We start from the raw sequence: 14,035 nt of genomic DNA, 5'->3' as shown, positions 1-14,035 counted from the left end.
GTCCTGCGTCGCCGAGGGGTGCGCTGGCGTCCTGCTATGGCTGCAGCGTAAGGGCAGGCACGAACGCACAGCCACAGGGCAAAACCCCAGGGACTTCCCAGAGGGTTATTTGTAAATATAGGCGGGAGAAGCTAAAGTTTCGGCTGCGATGTGCATTTCGAGCAGCTATGTGTATTTAAGGTGAATCGAGTACAACAAAACGTGTGTGGCAGCCTGTAAAATTTGCAAGTTGCTTAATTAACACTGTAATGCAAGTTGTTTAATTAACACTAACCCAGGGGGACAGTATTAGATTGCTAAAGTGACTCGGCTGAGTCAATTGCGCTGCAGCACCCGCAACTGGGAACCTCAGGAGAGAGGCAAGCGAGGGCTGGCTTTGCCTGAACTAAGCTGTGCAGAGAGGGCAAACACGGGCTGATGGCTGGAATGATTTCCCACCCGCGTGTAGAAGGGTGGGAAATATTTGTTACTTTTTTCAGGCTAGGAAATGGTATAACCGGTTTCTAAAAAATAAATATACAATTAATCAACAAACAAAATTAACCCTGTTCATTGTTTGCATCCTGGGAATGATCTGACCGTGCTGGTGTAATTCCATAGGCTGCATACCAGACTGAGTGAGATCAGAAAAGACCCCAGTGGAAATATAAAAAATAATATTTGAAAAAAAAAAAAGGATGAAAACTGGATGAGAAAAGAACCCCTGTCTTTATGGTTAATTTCAAAACTTTGCAAATATTTTTGTATCAAGAGATTCAAAGAATCCATTTTTTTCCAGGCTCTTTTTGCTGAAACATTTCCTTAAGTTTTTGCTTAAATTAGTGTTTTCTCAAAAATACCAAGTGTGGCATCACCATTTTTTCACTATCAAATACCTTGGTGCTTCTGACCACCTGGACTGTTTGGCTCTAACCTGTGGCACAGTTCTGCTGCGCTGACGGGGAAAACCCCCCCGCTTACCTGAAGCTGCCCCGTTCTGATAAAGACGCCTGTCCCTGCGGTCCCCTGTGCCATGGGGGATGGCACGAGGAAGGTCACTGCTGTTCATAACCCACTGGACGTAGGTTGGGTGAAAAGACGCCAGAGAACTGTAAGCTATTACATGATAATTAGATATATTGTCTTTTCGTGATTCCAGGTGGCTAGGTGAATTCAAACTTTATCATCTTAGTGATTGCATTTTTAAAGATAAAACCCTAAACCTGCTCATTTCTCCACTTTGAGCCCCTGGGCCGGGTGGGAAGCATCGGGGCGGTGCAGGGTTATTCCCGTGGGCCAGTCTCCAGGTGCCCGGCTCGGGCTGGTGTAATGAGCTCATTAAAACCAGGTAATGTCTTGTAAAGTCACTCGGGTGGATACAGCAGGCATATCAGGTGTACGTTTTCTCCCTTCGACAGACAGCATTTCCCTACAGCATTGCTGTGGGTATTATTTTGTTGTGGGGTTTTTTTTTCAAGGAACAAAACCTGTGGGAAACCCATTTGTTTCTAGAACAAAGATGTTAAAATAATTTTCTTTTTACTGAGTAAATGGGGAATGGCTCTCAGTATAGTATTGAAACAGATTAAGAAGTAAAAGGAGGAAAATAATAAAAAGAAGCTCTAATGTTGTAGATTAACGACCTCAGTGCTGCTGGTTCAAACTGCAGCAGCCTTCACAGCCGTAGCCCCGTACCACCACTTCTGCTTTTGGTGTTCGATTAGTCATTCTCTTACACCTAAATCAAACCCTGCAGGAACATCAGAGCTGAAGAGCCCCAGCAGACACCTTCTAGGGCATGACGTCTCTGGAAGCCTGTCCCTCCAGAGCCCGAGCGTCTGCAGCCGTGTTTCCCGTCACTTTTCTAGGCTAATGGCTGTCTCCCCTTCTCTGCCTTTTCTCATAGAGACATCAAGCCTGACAACATTTTACTGGATGAGCGTGGTAAGTGCCAGTTGCTTTGTGGTCGTGCATATGCGTAAAAGCAGAGTCAGAAACAGGACATCCAAGTTGAAGTGTAGGTGCTTGCTCTTTTTGTGTTTTTTTGTCCTCGTTTTGTGTTGCTTTCCGTCCCTCAGTTCAGTTAGGAATGGGACCACCCCTTCCTGCTTTGGTCCTTTGCCGTCCTTTGCTTTTTGAGCGGCAGCATCTTACACCTTCAGGGCACTGGGCACCCTGTGATGCTGCGGTATTTCGGGGGGTGCCTTAGTGTTTGATCAGCACCTCCCCTGGCTGACCGACCCGACGGTGGCCCTAGAAGGCATCGGCAGGGACGACGCGTCTTGTGCTGCTTGTTGTCAGTTGCCTAACAGACCTTACTTTAAGACCTTTCTGGCTTTTGCCTAAAACTTACTCAAAATGTAATCATTTGCATGGAAGTGCTCAGGTAATGGCAGGCTGTGTGTAACGTATGCTGTTGTGCTTGAATAGACAATCTTCACTCAGGTATTTTCTTTTTGCTTGAGCGTTTGATGTGGAGAGGCAGCTCTGAAGAGGAGTTGGGGCTGGGTATATTATAGATGCTGCTATCATTTTTTCTTTAGTGTTTTTCTCAGGCAAAACTCTAACTGTGTTCTTGCATTGCTCTCTAGACACATTTTTTTTGTCCTGGCAAAGCTTTCACAGTGACGAGTTGTCTGATATTTATTAGCTTTTAACTCATTAGACAAACACTTTGTCATTTTATATTTTTTTGAAAACTCGTGTAACTGGCTTGTTGTGAGAAATCTTCATTAGCAACTACAGCAAGGCGCTCAAAGGGAAAGAGTCAGTGCAGGGACAAGGCGTATCTGAATTCATCATCGCTTCAGAGGCTGTAATAGAGAAGCTGAAGCTCCCGAGGAATCGCCGTGGCTCGTGTGTGTGACTCGGGTTGCCTGGCAGCACCCGAGCCCAGGCTCTACCCATTCTGCGTATGACCTCTAATTTCAAAGTGCTAGCTAATTACTTATTTAGGAGCTGTCAGCAAGGCTGCTCCTGCCTCCAAGTGCAGTAGCGTCTCTCCTGCCTCACTCGGTGCTTGTCCTGCTGTTGCCCCGTGCACAGACGGACGCAGGGACCCGTCCTCCCTCCCGCCGGCGTCTGCCGATGCGACGTGGCCCCGCTCGGCCATCCAGGGCCGGGCTCCCAGCCAGCGCGGTGCGGGATGCGTTTGGCCAGTCCTCACCAGCGGACACGGTGACCTGAGACCATCTTCCAGGAACCGCCCTACCCCTGCGCCCCGTAGGACCGGGGTGGCAGAGCCGCCCAGGAGGGAGCTCTAGAGCCACGGAAATGTGGGTCAGCATTGCCCCGCAGAGGGAGAAGGCTCAGCTGGTCTCTGCAGTTGCATTCAGCTCAGCAGGACGTAACCTGCAAACTCCTATAATGACACTGCAGTTTGGGTTGATTTTTGAGCCTATTCTCTGCTCGCTGTGATGTTTTAACTGTCTGTTGCAGAGGTTGCGGAGTTATTTTCTGTGGTGTACCCTTGACTTCAGTGTCCTTCCAACTACTACTTGTAGTATTTCTTTTCTTCATCCGTGGCAGCAAAGCTGTGTCCTCTCATGCATACAGAAAGCTTGGTGCGCACACAGTTCAATTTTTTCCTGTCCCCAGAGCAACTGTTACTGTAGCACGTTTATCTCTGTTCAGCCGAGCGGGTTGTGCTTGCTTTTCAGTATCTCTTTCCCCGTGGAATGGAGCCTCAGCTCCCCATTCCCTCTCCTCTCCCTTCACCAGACTTTCACAGCTGTGATCACTAAATATATGCTATTTGCTAACATCAATTTTTTATAGTCTTCTTGATTGAGACCAGTCCCCTGAGAGTATGAAGCACCTGAAGACCTTCAGCAATCAGACTTCAGTCCTTCATTTTAGACTCTTCTTGCCCCCTGCCTCTGCCCTGTGGCCCATCTTCCTTTCCAGCCGTGACTCCTCCACCCTTTGTTTTACATACCGAAAGGCGCCCGTGTCGCTTACAAGCCCCAGCACCCTTTTTGCTCATGCTAATCGCTGACGAGGCTGCAGGAGCCCTCGTGCACATCATCTGATTTGTGTGCGGGAGGCTGGTTCAGGTTTTCGATGGTACAAATGCCTCTCGTGATGCCACGCGTCGAAATGGGTTGTCCTGCTGCCGACTGCCATGAACTTCCCACACACCTCAAGCGTTTGCCTTTGTCACCCTGGTTGGTGACATTCTGTATTACCATACCAATTTAATTTCTTAGCTGAAAGCAAGCTATAAACAAAGTAGAATATCTGGCAAATATCTTTCTGTGCAATAAATAAAGCAGTTGTTTGACATCAGAGATTTGGATCAGGTCCCCCAATGAAAAAATCCTCAGCAGCTGACCACCTTCAACAGTCATTCCAAGCACAAAGTATTTCCTCCTTTAATAATAAGTCTATCATTTTGGCTCGATAACAGCACAGCTCACCTTGGAATAAAAGAATATAACAGATGGCAGTTTCCAGGAATTGTGACTAATTCATCAGGAATTTTTGACCAGGTCATTTGTCTAATAAAATTGAAGAAAAGCTCAGTTCGTATCTCCAGTAAAACTGAGAGGTTTTTTGCAAAAGCCCCGTAATGGCTTTGCTCAGTATTTTTTCTCGTACCACTGCGGAAAGGTTCTCGAGGGCAGTGCTGAAATGGGTGCGTTCATGCCGATTCAGGCACTGCACACATAGCCCCTTTGCTCTCTGATGTCCGATAAGAGCATTACGGCACAGTCTGTCTGAGAGCCTCCATACCCCACAGCTCCTAATATCTCTAGTTTCATATTCGTTAAAATGCTATCTTGAATCTGCAGAAGCCTCATTTTTTTTTGCACAAAACATGCTCTAGAAAGGTGAAGGAATTATGCAGTAACAGAGGTGCTGACTATAATAAGAAAATTCTTTGCCTTAATGCAGAACCAGAGGCTTGATTTGCAAGTGCCCATTTGAGGCAGAGGGGCAGGTTTTTGGGAAGGACACGGTGCCCAGCGCACAGCTCTGCCTGTGCTGTTTCGAAACTGGCTGCAGTCAGAGGTGCTGAGCAATCAGGACCGCACAAGCCCTAAAGCCCAGCAGCAACACCCAGCGCTTCCCTCCCGGTCACCAGTAGCTGCCATGCCTGGTCACCCCGTCCACCCCGTTCTGTAACACCGCCGACGCTGCTCGGCCTCGTCGTACCGTCCAGAGCCTTCTTCCTCAGCCTCATTGGCCTGATCTGGTAATTTCCCAAGTGGGCTGGTTTATAGAACGTGTGATGTATTTGAAGTGAATAATTTAAAAGATGCATCCAGAGAAAGGCACGTTTGTGCTTGGAATATCAAATTCTTAATAAGTCTTTATGATTCATATTTACAAAAACAGCTGCCCACAAAGTGGAATGAGAGCTAGAGATGAAAGAAAAAGCAATGCAAGGACGTAGAGGACGTAGCCAGACGAGACAGTTGTACGCCCTTCTTTTCTCTCAAGTACTCCCCAGCGATTCGATGCCCGCTCTTCAGCGGGCAGACTGGAGGAGAGAGGGCCCAGCTGATTTCGTACAGCCGCGTAAGCAGCGAGGAGAGACACGTGCTTTTGACAGACGGGTCGGGTACTGTGCAAGGGGCAGGCTCTGACACCTCGCTCACGTCCCCCCGGCTCACCAGAGCGACCTCAAGTTTTCCTTTCTTCCTGCAAACTCCAGCCTGACAAGCACCGCAGATTTGACAGGGAAACCCGTGTCCCGGTGGGGAGCCGGCGGGCGCAGACTGGTCCCACTGCCCGGGGCTGTTAGCCGGTCGCTGTCCCGCTGAGCTGCGCCTGCCCTGGCCGAGGCAGTCTGACGGTGGAACGTGAAATTGCTGAAAAGCTGGATGGTAACTTCCTGGGGAGGGGCCGAAGGATTTATTCGTCCTCACCAGACGCAGAGATGTAGGTGTTGCGGTGTGATCCCAGGATAAGCGTCATGCCTGCCCGGTCCGTGTGCCTGGCCGCGGTGTCGGGAGGCGTAGGGACCAGGGCTCGGTGCGAGGCAGGAGCCAGTGGTCCTTGTCCCTGAGAACTCACGGCCCAAGCGCTGAACGTGCCCGGGTTTGCATAAAGCGTGGCAGCCCTGCTTCCCCCGGTTCTGACGGATGTCCGATCCGCTCCTAGCCTGTCCCTAGAGCGGCCGTACGCGCACGCCCAGCCATCCTCCCCAGCTGCAGGGGACACAGTTTGGATGCCTGTGCTCCAGGGTGCATTTTGCACGTTGGCCACAGCTAACACGGGGTGCGGGCAGGAGGCTGCTGTGCTTTACGCCCCGCACGTGTCATTGAAGAGACACAGGCAGGCACATGGATGTGATACACTGTTTTCAGGGTAAATCACAAATTCTACTTTTTTTTTCCCAGCTAGATCGGCTATTTGCAGCAGGCAAACTGGTATCACTGTTCACATAGCAGATACATAGGCTATAGGCACAATTGGAAGGATTTACTTAAATGTTTCGTAGCATCCAGACGAGACAACAGGAGTTCATTATCAAAGTATCAACTTTTAGACATAAAAAGGTGATTTTATTCTACTTTAACTCCTGAACTAAAGCAGCGGTGAATTTCTAGCTGCTGAAGCTAATTACCGAGGGAAGTACTGTCATAGCATCTCCATCAGTAGAAAGCCACTTTGATTTGATCTCTGTGCTTCGACAAAACAACAGCAATTCAGCCGCCCTCTGTTACTGCGGAGGAGGGCGATGAGTCTGCAAAACACAACATACAGAACTTTTGATAATGAGCCCAGCTCTGTCAGGGATGAGCAAGCTCAGTGCCTTAGGAGAAGATGCATGAGGTCAGGAAGAAAAGCCTGCCTGCGTTGTATATGAAGAGTTAGGCTGAACTAACCCACAAGTTTCAAAGAAATTCATTTCAGCGAAGCCAGCCTTGTATGGATCACCCGTACTGCTGTACACGACCGGTCTGCTCACTAGTACGAGTTCAGTGAAGAAGGAATAATAAATTAAGTGCTTGCAAAAACAACGGCGCAAGTAAAAGAGCAGGCAAGAGCATTTCCTTTCTCATCGCTGCAAATCACATCCACCTCTTATTTCCTTTTCCATTTGCAGGCAGCAGTTGTGCATATTGTAGCAGTGATAGCAGAAACCATTCCTACCCCCCCCAAGGGGGTTTTCATGATGTTTTAATTTCTTGCGCAAGGCTCTTTCGCTTGCTGCCAAAGGTATTTTGTTCTATTCTAGAGACATCCTCTAAAGAGGAGAATGGAGAGAACGCTTAGTACCTGCGAACACCAAAGGCCAAGTAGCTAGAAAGCAAAAAGTATCAAGGATTTTGGGTTTTTTTTCCCCCCAAAACATAGTGGATTTTTTTTTTTCTGTGAGAGAGGTTTGCTTCTCTTCCCCCCCCAAATTTAGGAAAACTCAAACCAATCATCATTAAATGACTTCTTGGAGAGCTCCATGCTTTTGTTCCCCGAAGGGTAAATAAGGGGATGTTTAATGTAACAAGATCTATGCAGCCTGCAAGCTGAAAATATTTTCTCAGTTCTCCCACCAGAATATTTTTTTTTTCCTGGAAGCTCCTTTCCATAGAGTATTTAAGGTTCTGATTCAAAGCTGTTTCTCATGTGAAATTAAGGCAAATCAAGTTACACGTTAACCTCTGTCTTTCAGGACACGTGCACATCACCGATTTCAATATTGCCACCATGCTGACTAAAGAAATACAAGTCACCACCATTGCTGGCACAAAGCCGTATATGGGTAAGAACCAATAACAACTACGTATTCTGGAATTTCTGTTTTACGGGCTTGATTTGACGGCTGTGGTGGGATACAGATGAAGTCCTTTTTGATGAGAGTTTGAGCTCTGTTCTTCCTGGTATGTAACCAAATTGTTTGAAATGAGGAACAACCTCGAGAGGTGCTGCAGGGGAGCGCGACGGGAGTCCCTCCCCGGTAACACCCTGATGCAGCTGGAAATGTGTCTCCTGTCTATTGATTCCACACGAGAGCCCAAAGCGAGTGTACCGCAAACACAGATTGTAGTGCCATTATGCCATACTGTACAGCATGGTTTTTATTATTATAAAGATAGTTGCACTCCTGAGATCCCAGAGCATTGCACAAGCAGCAGTCAAGCCGCGTAGCAATGATGAAAAGCTCTTGCTACCCTTGAGAAGGCAAATGAAGCACAAAGGCTTGTATTTGGTCCCTCAGCACATTAGCACGTCTTACACTGCTGCATCAGTAGATCATAGTTTGAATTTTTACATAAACTGGCTGCTTTAAAAACTAGCATTGCTCTGTGTTTAGGCCAAGTGAGCGGACTCAAGACTTGCTGTTTTCCTGGGCTGCAGCATCCGCTCAGCGCCGTAGGGAAGAGCCCATATTCTGGTGTCAGGCTGACAGTTGAGAGCATGGCCGTGCCGATGCCAGATCTGCATCAGGAGGAGGCGAGGGAGGCTTTAGCTCTGATCTCTACCGCTGAGGACGGCGTCCTGCCTTCAAACAGCAGGACGGGAGGGCAATTGTAACTGGGGTCTGCAGAGCACGGCGGTGACGGATGTGCATTGCCCGCAGGACAGGGAGGCAGAGCTGGTGCTGAAGTGGCTGTCACAGTTGCAAGAGAAACGCTGAGCCTATCTTTCAGTCTTGCTGAAAACCCCTCCTGTTGTGCTGGTAGCAGCAGATGTGGCTATTTCTGCCACCCCGTGAAAACCAGCCACGTGCAGCCCTGGGAACGGAGGTGTACGGAGGGAAAGCCACGGCCAGGCTCTGGAGGGCTGTTGAGTCGGTTCCCCAGTGCTCAGCACATTTGCACGCTGACCTGCCGGTGGTGCACGGAGCACACAGTGTGGGTGCTATGGAAGTGTGGCAGCAGCCTCCAGGCACCCACAGAGCCGAGTAGCCGGGCTGGTTGCAGTGGTTACATACCATCCCCTTCCCCTTTTTTCTTCAGTTCACAAAAAAAAAAAAAAAAAAAGCAGTTTTTAGGAAGCTTTTTTATCTCCAGGCAATGGCATGGGACTAGTCCCTGGCAAGGAAACATGTCAGGCAGCTGTAGGAGCGATGGGAGGATGGACTCCTGGAGCAAAGTGGCTCTGGAGCAGGTGGATCACGCCACAGCAGCCTTGGGTCAGCTGGAGAAACAGTTTTCATGAGCAAATCAACACACACACACAGGAGGAGGACACACAGTGATTGCTCCCTATGCAGACCTCATTTCCTACTTAAAAAAAAAATTGCTGCTTTTTTTTTCCCCTTTATAGGGGGAGTACAAGAGGCTTACTTATGTTCACTTACTGTCCAAATCAGTGAAGCAGCTGAGTTTTCAGACAGCAAGAGACCCATCTGATAGTTATCACACAAGCACAGTTAATAAACATAAAGCAAAAGAACATTGACATACCTGGGAGGAATTGGGGCCAGAGCACGCAGGTAACAAACCAGAGAGAGATATCCTGAGTTGATGCTAAAAGAACTCCTGTGCAAACATGACACAGAAAAGCCTTTGTAACCATAAATTCAACTTTCTAAAGTGAAGTAAAACCACTCAAAAGCATTTCTATACAGCTAACACAACCCCTCCCACACAAAATACATACTTTCACATGCAGTAGCACTGTCTCTCAGAATTAAATAACACAGCCTCCCTCCTGCTCCTGCTGCTGCTGCTGCTGCTGCTGCTGCTGCTGCTGCTGCTGCTGCTGCTGCTGCTGCTGCTGCTGCTGCTGCTGCTGCTGCTGCTGCTGCTGCTGCTGCTGCTGCTGCTGCTGCTGCACAGCCCAATCCCCTAGGGCAATCCCCTGGGAATCTCCCTTTTATCAAGATGACCAAACTGACCTTTCACCTGTGCACCACCAGTGCAAGCCTTTTTAAAAAAAAACCAACAACATGCACAAAAAGAAAGCATTGCTCCCTGCTTTGGTTTTTTTCTTGCCTCCTAGTTGGCACATAAATCCTGCAGTATTTTTTTTCCTTACTCTCAAAAGGGAAATCTGTTGGCTAAGAGCGAGCATTTCAGTCTGTGCCTCCACCCACTTCCTATTAGCCTGGGAACCTCCTCCTAAAAAGCTGTGGCTCTCAGGCTTTGTTCAGCTAAAACTTGCTTTTCCGTGCTAAGGGTGCAGTTGTCACCGTGTCTGCGTTCACGCTGCATGTTAATGTCTCTGAGGGGCTGTCCTCATTCCCCGCGTGAGGCTGGATTTGGGCTCTGCCAGAGCGAAGTACTTTAAATATGAACAAAGAGATGCGAGTGGGATGGGAACCGCTTTCCAGCGTGGAGATCTGCTGAGTGCTGCTCGAGGGCAGAGGGGATTTCTGGGGGGGGTGAGGAGACGCTCGGGCCAATTTTATGCCTAGATTCCATGAATTAGGGTTAGTCCTTATTCCGAAGCACGTTTACTGTGGGATAACGGGCAAGTCCTGTGGCAGCAAAAGGAGTTTATTCTTTTGGGGCTTTGGGGGCAGAGGAGTACTGCGATCCACGTGGAGGGGGCCGGGGGGCTCTCGGGTGCCCCAGGAGCGGGACCGTGGCTGTGCGGGAAGGGCTCTGCCCAGGACGGTCGGAGTTTTAGCACTTTGTACAATGTAGGAAATTAATTGGGTCTGCTGAATCTCTTAGTGATTACAGGAGTTATGTGAAGCATTCTGTAATCCAGATGAATTGGGTTGTGTTTATCGAACAGTAAACGTTCCAGTTACAAAGGTGGAAGCACACCTGTTTCTCAAGGCCGTCCCATCATTTACGCACATTAATCAATTAAGTTTTGTAACAGTCCATTGGAGTAGAAATTAGTGACAGTCCCATTTCATCAGTGGGGAGAGTAAGGCACAGAGGAGCTGAAACGCTTGTTTGGGTTTTAACACAGCAGAAAACGTGTCATACGGTGCCGGTTGCAGATGCAGTCAGCAGGGTCAAGGATGCAAGGTGTATCTGTTCCAGCGCAGGCCAATAGCTGGGCTAAGCCGGCGTGCTGGGAACTGGGTCAGGTCAGGCTCACGCCGAGACGGCGCTCGGTGCCGAGCAGGACGCGAGGTCGGCAGGTCCTGCCGTGCAGCCGCAGGGAGCAGCGGCGGCGGGCGGCTCAGCGCGTCGCAGCGCGGTTTGCACGCACGCTTGCTCTGCTCTCCACGCCGAGGCTCCTCGGTGCATCGCAAGGCTGAGCCAGCAGCTGAGGAACCTGACAAAGACCAAAAGATGAAGTGGTGCAGGGAAACCCGTGCGTTCTGACGCGTGTCTGCCTCTGCGGTGTTTCGGTGAAGGACAAATCTACCGGCCATATGCCATTGTTTTGAACAAAAAAGCAGAAATTATCAAAGGGGTGGTAATGGGTAATATGCTAATTTGTGTCCTAGGCAGAACGGCAGGGATGCTCTCTGTGGCATGCATCAAGCATTCTGTGTTGCTGATTTCCACTGGAGATTGCAGCAAGGCAAACTTTCCTTTTTCTGTATTTCGCAGCACCTGAAATGTTTAACTCCACAAAACCCACCGGCTATTCCTTCGCTGTGGACTGGTGGTCCCTGGGAATCACTGCCTACGAGCTGCTCAGGACCCGGGTACTGCGCGCGCGGCTCCTGTCCCCGTCCGTCCGTCTCTTTCCTTAAACGCTGTTGGAAAGGCTAATGCCGTATAACAGGGATGAAAGGGCCGAGCCAAATTCCAGGCTTTAGGGGTTATTGAGGCATAGGAAGCAGAAAGGAGGGTTCTTGTGAGCACACCCAAGAGCTCAAAGAGAAACCGTCGCGATACAGAATAGCACGTTGCGACAGTTCCCCGCTGCGCCCAGGGGCCTCTGGGTTGGCGTAAGCTGGGCAAGGCAAACTGAGCCGATTAACGAGTGACAGCTCCTGAGGTTTGGGCTGCAATATAATTTACTTTGAGCTCCCGTCCTGCAAGGGAAAAAAGAAAACTTGAAAATCTTGTTGTTGTTGTAATAAGACTGAGCAGTTTGAGCAAAAGCAAACCGCAACGTGTAAATTTTTAATAAAGCACAATCCCTGCCTGTCACGTCAGTGTTCTGCTTCTAACTCAGGTAAGGTTGGGGGCCTTGTAGACAGACGATTAGATTAGTGTTTTGGAAGTGTTGTGTAAAAAAAGTGGGACAAAATTATTTAAATTACATTCTTCTAAGCAAAAGCTTGTTTAAAATCTTGTGAGGCTAGGAAACTTCTTTCAGTACGAGCATGCAAAACACGTTTTTTAAGAAACTCTATCATCAATCTTTGCAGAATGCAAATCATTTTTTCTAGCTGATTTGATGGGTGGGAGACATCCGGCTCGTTTTTACTTCTGTCATCTCCAACATGAGCGAAGAACTGAAACCAGCAACACATTTCACGGGGAATATTGGGAGTGCTCTAACCGTAGCGCCATATCTATAAAATCCTTTTGGATAGCCTTTTAAGATACAAGTATTGAAAAGGCCAAGCAAACACAAGCTGGCTAACGACTCTAACTTTTGGGGTTTGCCTCCAGTCTGTCACGCTGTTTAAATAGCTCGTTGTTATCGTCGTTGTTGCTGACATTATTATTTTGTTTGTTTATTTCAACCGAGCTACAATCACACAGGGAGGGACTTTCAACAGGCAGCCTGGGGAGCGTACCAAGAGACTTCATTTGAAGCTGCTTTGCTCTAAAAAGATTTCCCAAGGAGTCGGAAAAAACAGATAAATTAAAATGCTTTCCTTGTGGCGTTTTTCACAGAGGCCGTATCACATTCGCTCCAACAATTCCGCAAATGAAATCGCTCACGTGTTCAGGACGGCCACGGTGATGTACCCTGCCGCTTGGTCCACAGACATGGTGTCGCTGATCAAGAAGGTGAGGGCAGCCGTGGGGCGGGCGGCTCAGGGCTGGGATGGACGGTACCTGGGCGCCTGCTCAAAGCAGCCGAGTCCTTCCATCGTGCTTTGCGGTAAATTGTGGGGATTCATTGCAAATTGTGTCCAGACGCAGTGCTAGTGACCTTGGGACGGCACCGTATGATAAATATCCAGCCCTTAACGTTGTAGCCACTCTAATGTAATAACCAGCTAGCGGTACGGCGTCCTGGACCGATGGGGATGCAGTTTGTGCTGGCAAGCGCGGCTGCTGCTAATGCATCTCTTCTAAGGACACGTGCGGTCTTTGCTTCCAGAGCTTCTCCGGTAACTTTATCTCTCTGGAAGGACGTAACTCAGAAGTAGATATTAATATATGTGTCAATAAATTTGGCCAAAAAAATGCATAATTTTAAAAAACGTTTCCCAGTAGTGAAAAGATTTGCAAGAAGTGCTGATACTATTGAAATCCTTTGATGCAATGAGGTTTATGCACCACTGTAATTATTTTTTAATAAAGCTGTTATCAAAATTGCTTCAAAATCATTACTGGAATCATTTTGAAGCTGAAGTCATGTTTGAAGTGAAGCCACGTCTTCAATAAACGAAGCTGTTGCTTGACAGTGTCGGACGCTGCTTGCATACAGCGGCAGCAAAGCTGAAATACCGAGCCCCACCTAACAGCACTAGCAAATTTTGGAAAGTATGTAAATAGTTTTCTAATTTTCAAATAAGTGTAGGCAATAAAGTAGTACTTAATGTAGCTTTCATCTATTTTTTGTTCCAAATAGTGTCTAGAAGTATTTTGTCATCTGTAATTAAATACTCTGAAACTTTTTACTGAAAATGAGACATCAGTTCTTTGTTGAGACAGAATCATGGTGTATTTTCCAAGAGGAAAACTGAAGAATATCTCCATTTGCTTAAAAGTAAATGGAGCTGATATTTCATTAAGCCTAGCAGTAATATAGCGATATTTACTGCAGATGTCCTCTGTGTTGTTATGTCGGAAGTTTTTCCCTGGACCACAGCATGCCGCAAGCCATATAGGCTCCCTTGTGAATAAATAATGCAATGTCACAATTATTTAGATTTCCGAGCGCCCCTTTGCATCCGGTTTAACAGCCATATGTATTATATATGAGGCCAAACGCGGTTCTGCTCTGGCTCAAACATCTCCGGTGACTTTTTGTATTTATGAACATTCAAGGCAAATTATCATTCACGGCAGAGCCGCATCGCTCGCGTTAGGGCAGGAGCAGAGAGCCCCGCAGGAGGAAG

At 48.0% G+C, this 14,035-nt stretch overlaps 1 protein-coding gene across 5 annotated transcripts in view; it reads left to right on the top strand.

Annotated features, from left to right (window-relative positions):
* Positions 1-14,035, top strand: part of STK32A (serine/threonine kinase 32A) — a 33,548-nt gene that overhangs the window by 15,253 nt on the left and 4,260 nt on the right. For all 5 annotated transcript variants that reach the window (XM_054841769.1, XM_054841770.1, XM_054841771.1 and 2 more), the window contains 4 exons: positions 1,886-1,923; positions 7,601-7,690; positions 11,394-11,491; positions 12,639-12,755. In XM_054841769.1, the coding sequence (XP_054697744.1) occupies positions 1,886-1,923; positions 7,601-7,690; positions 11,394-11,491; positions 12,639-12,755 (343 nt within the window). The remainder of the gene's footprint in view (positions 1-1,885; positions 1,924-7,600; positions 7,691-11,393; positions 11,492-12,638; positions 12,756-14,035) is intronic.

Source organism: Grus americana, chromosome 14, assembly GCF_028858705.1.
Source record: "Grus americana isolate bGruAme1 chromosome 14, bGruAme1.mat, whole genome shotgun sequence".
Lineage (NCBI taxonomy): Eukaryota > Metazoa > Chordata > Aves > Gruiformes > Gruidae > Grus > Grus americana.
Note: the sequence above shows the minus strand (reverse complement) of the source record. Positions and strands in the feature narration are given on the sequence as shown.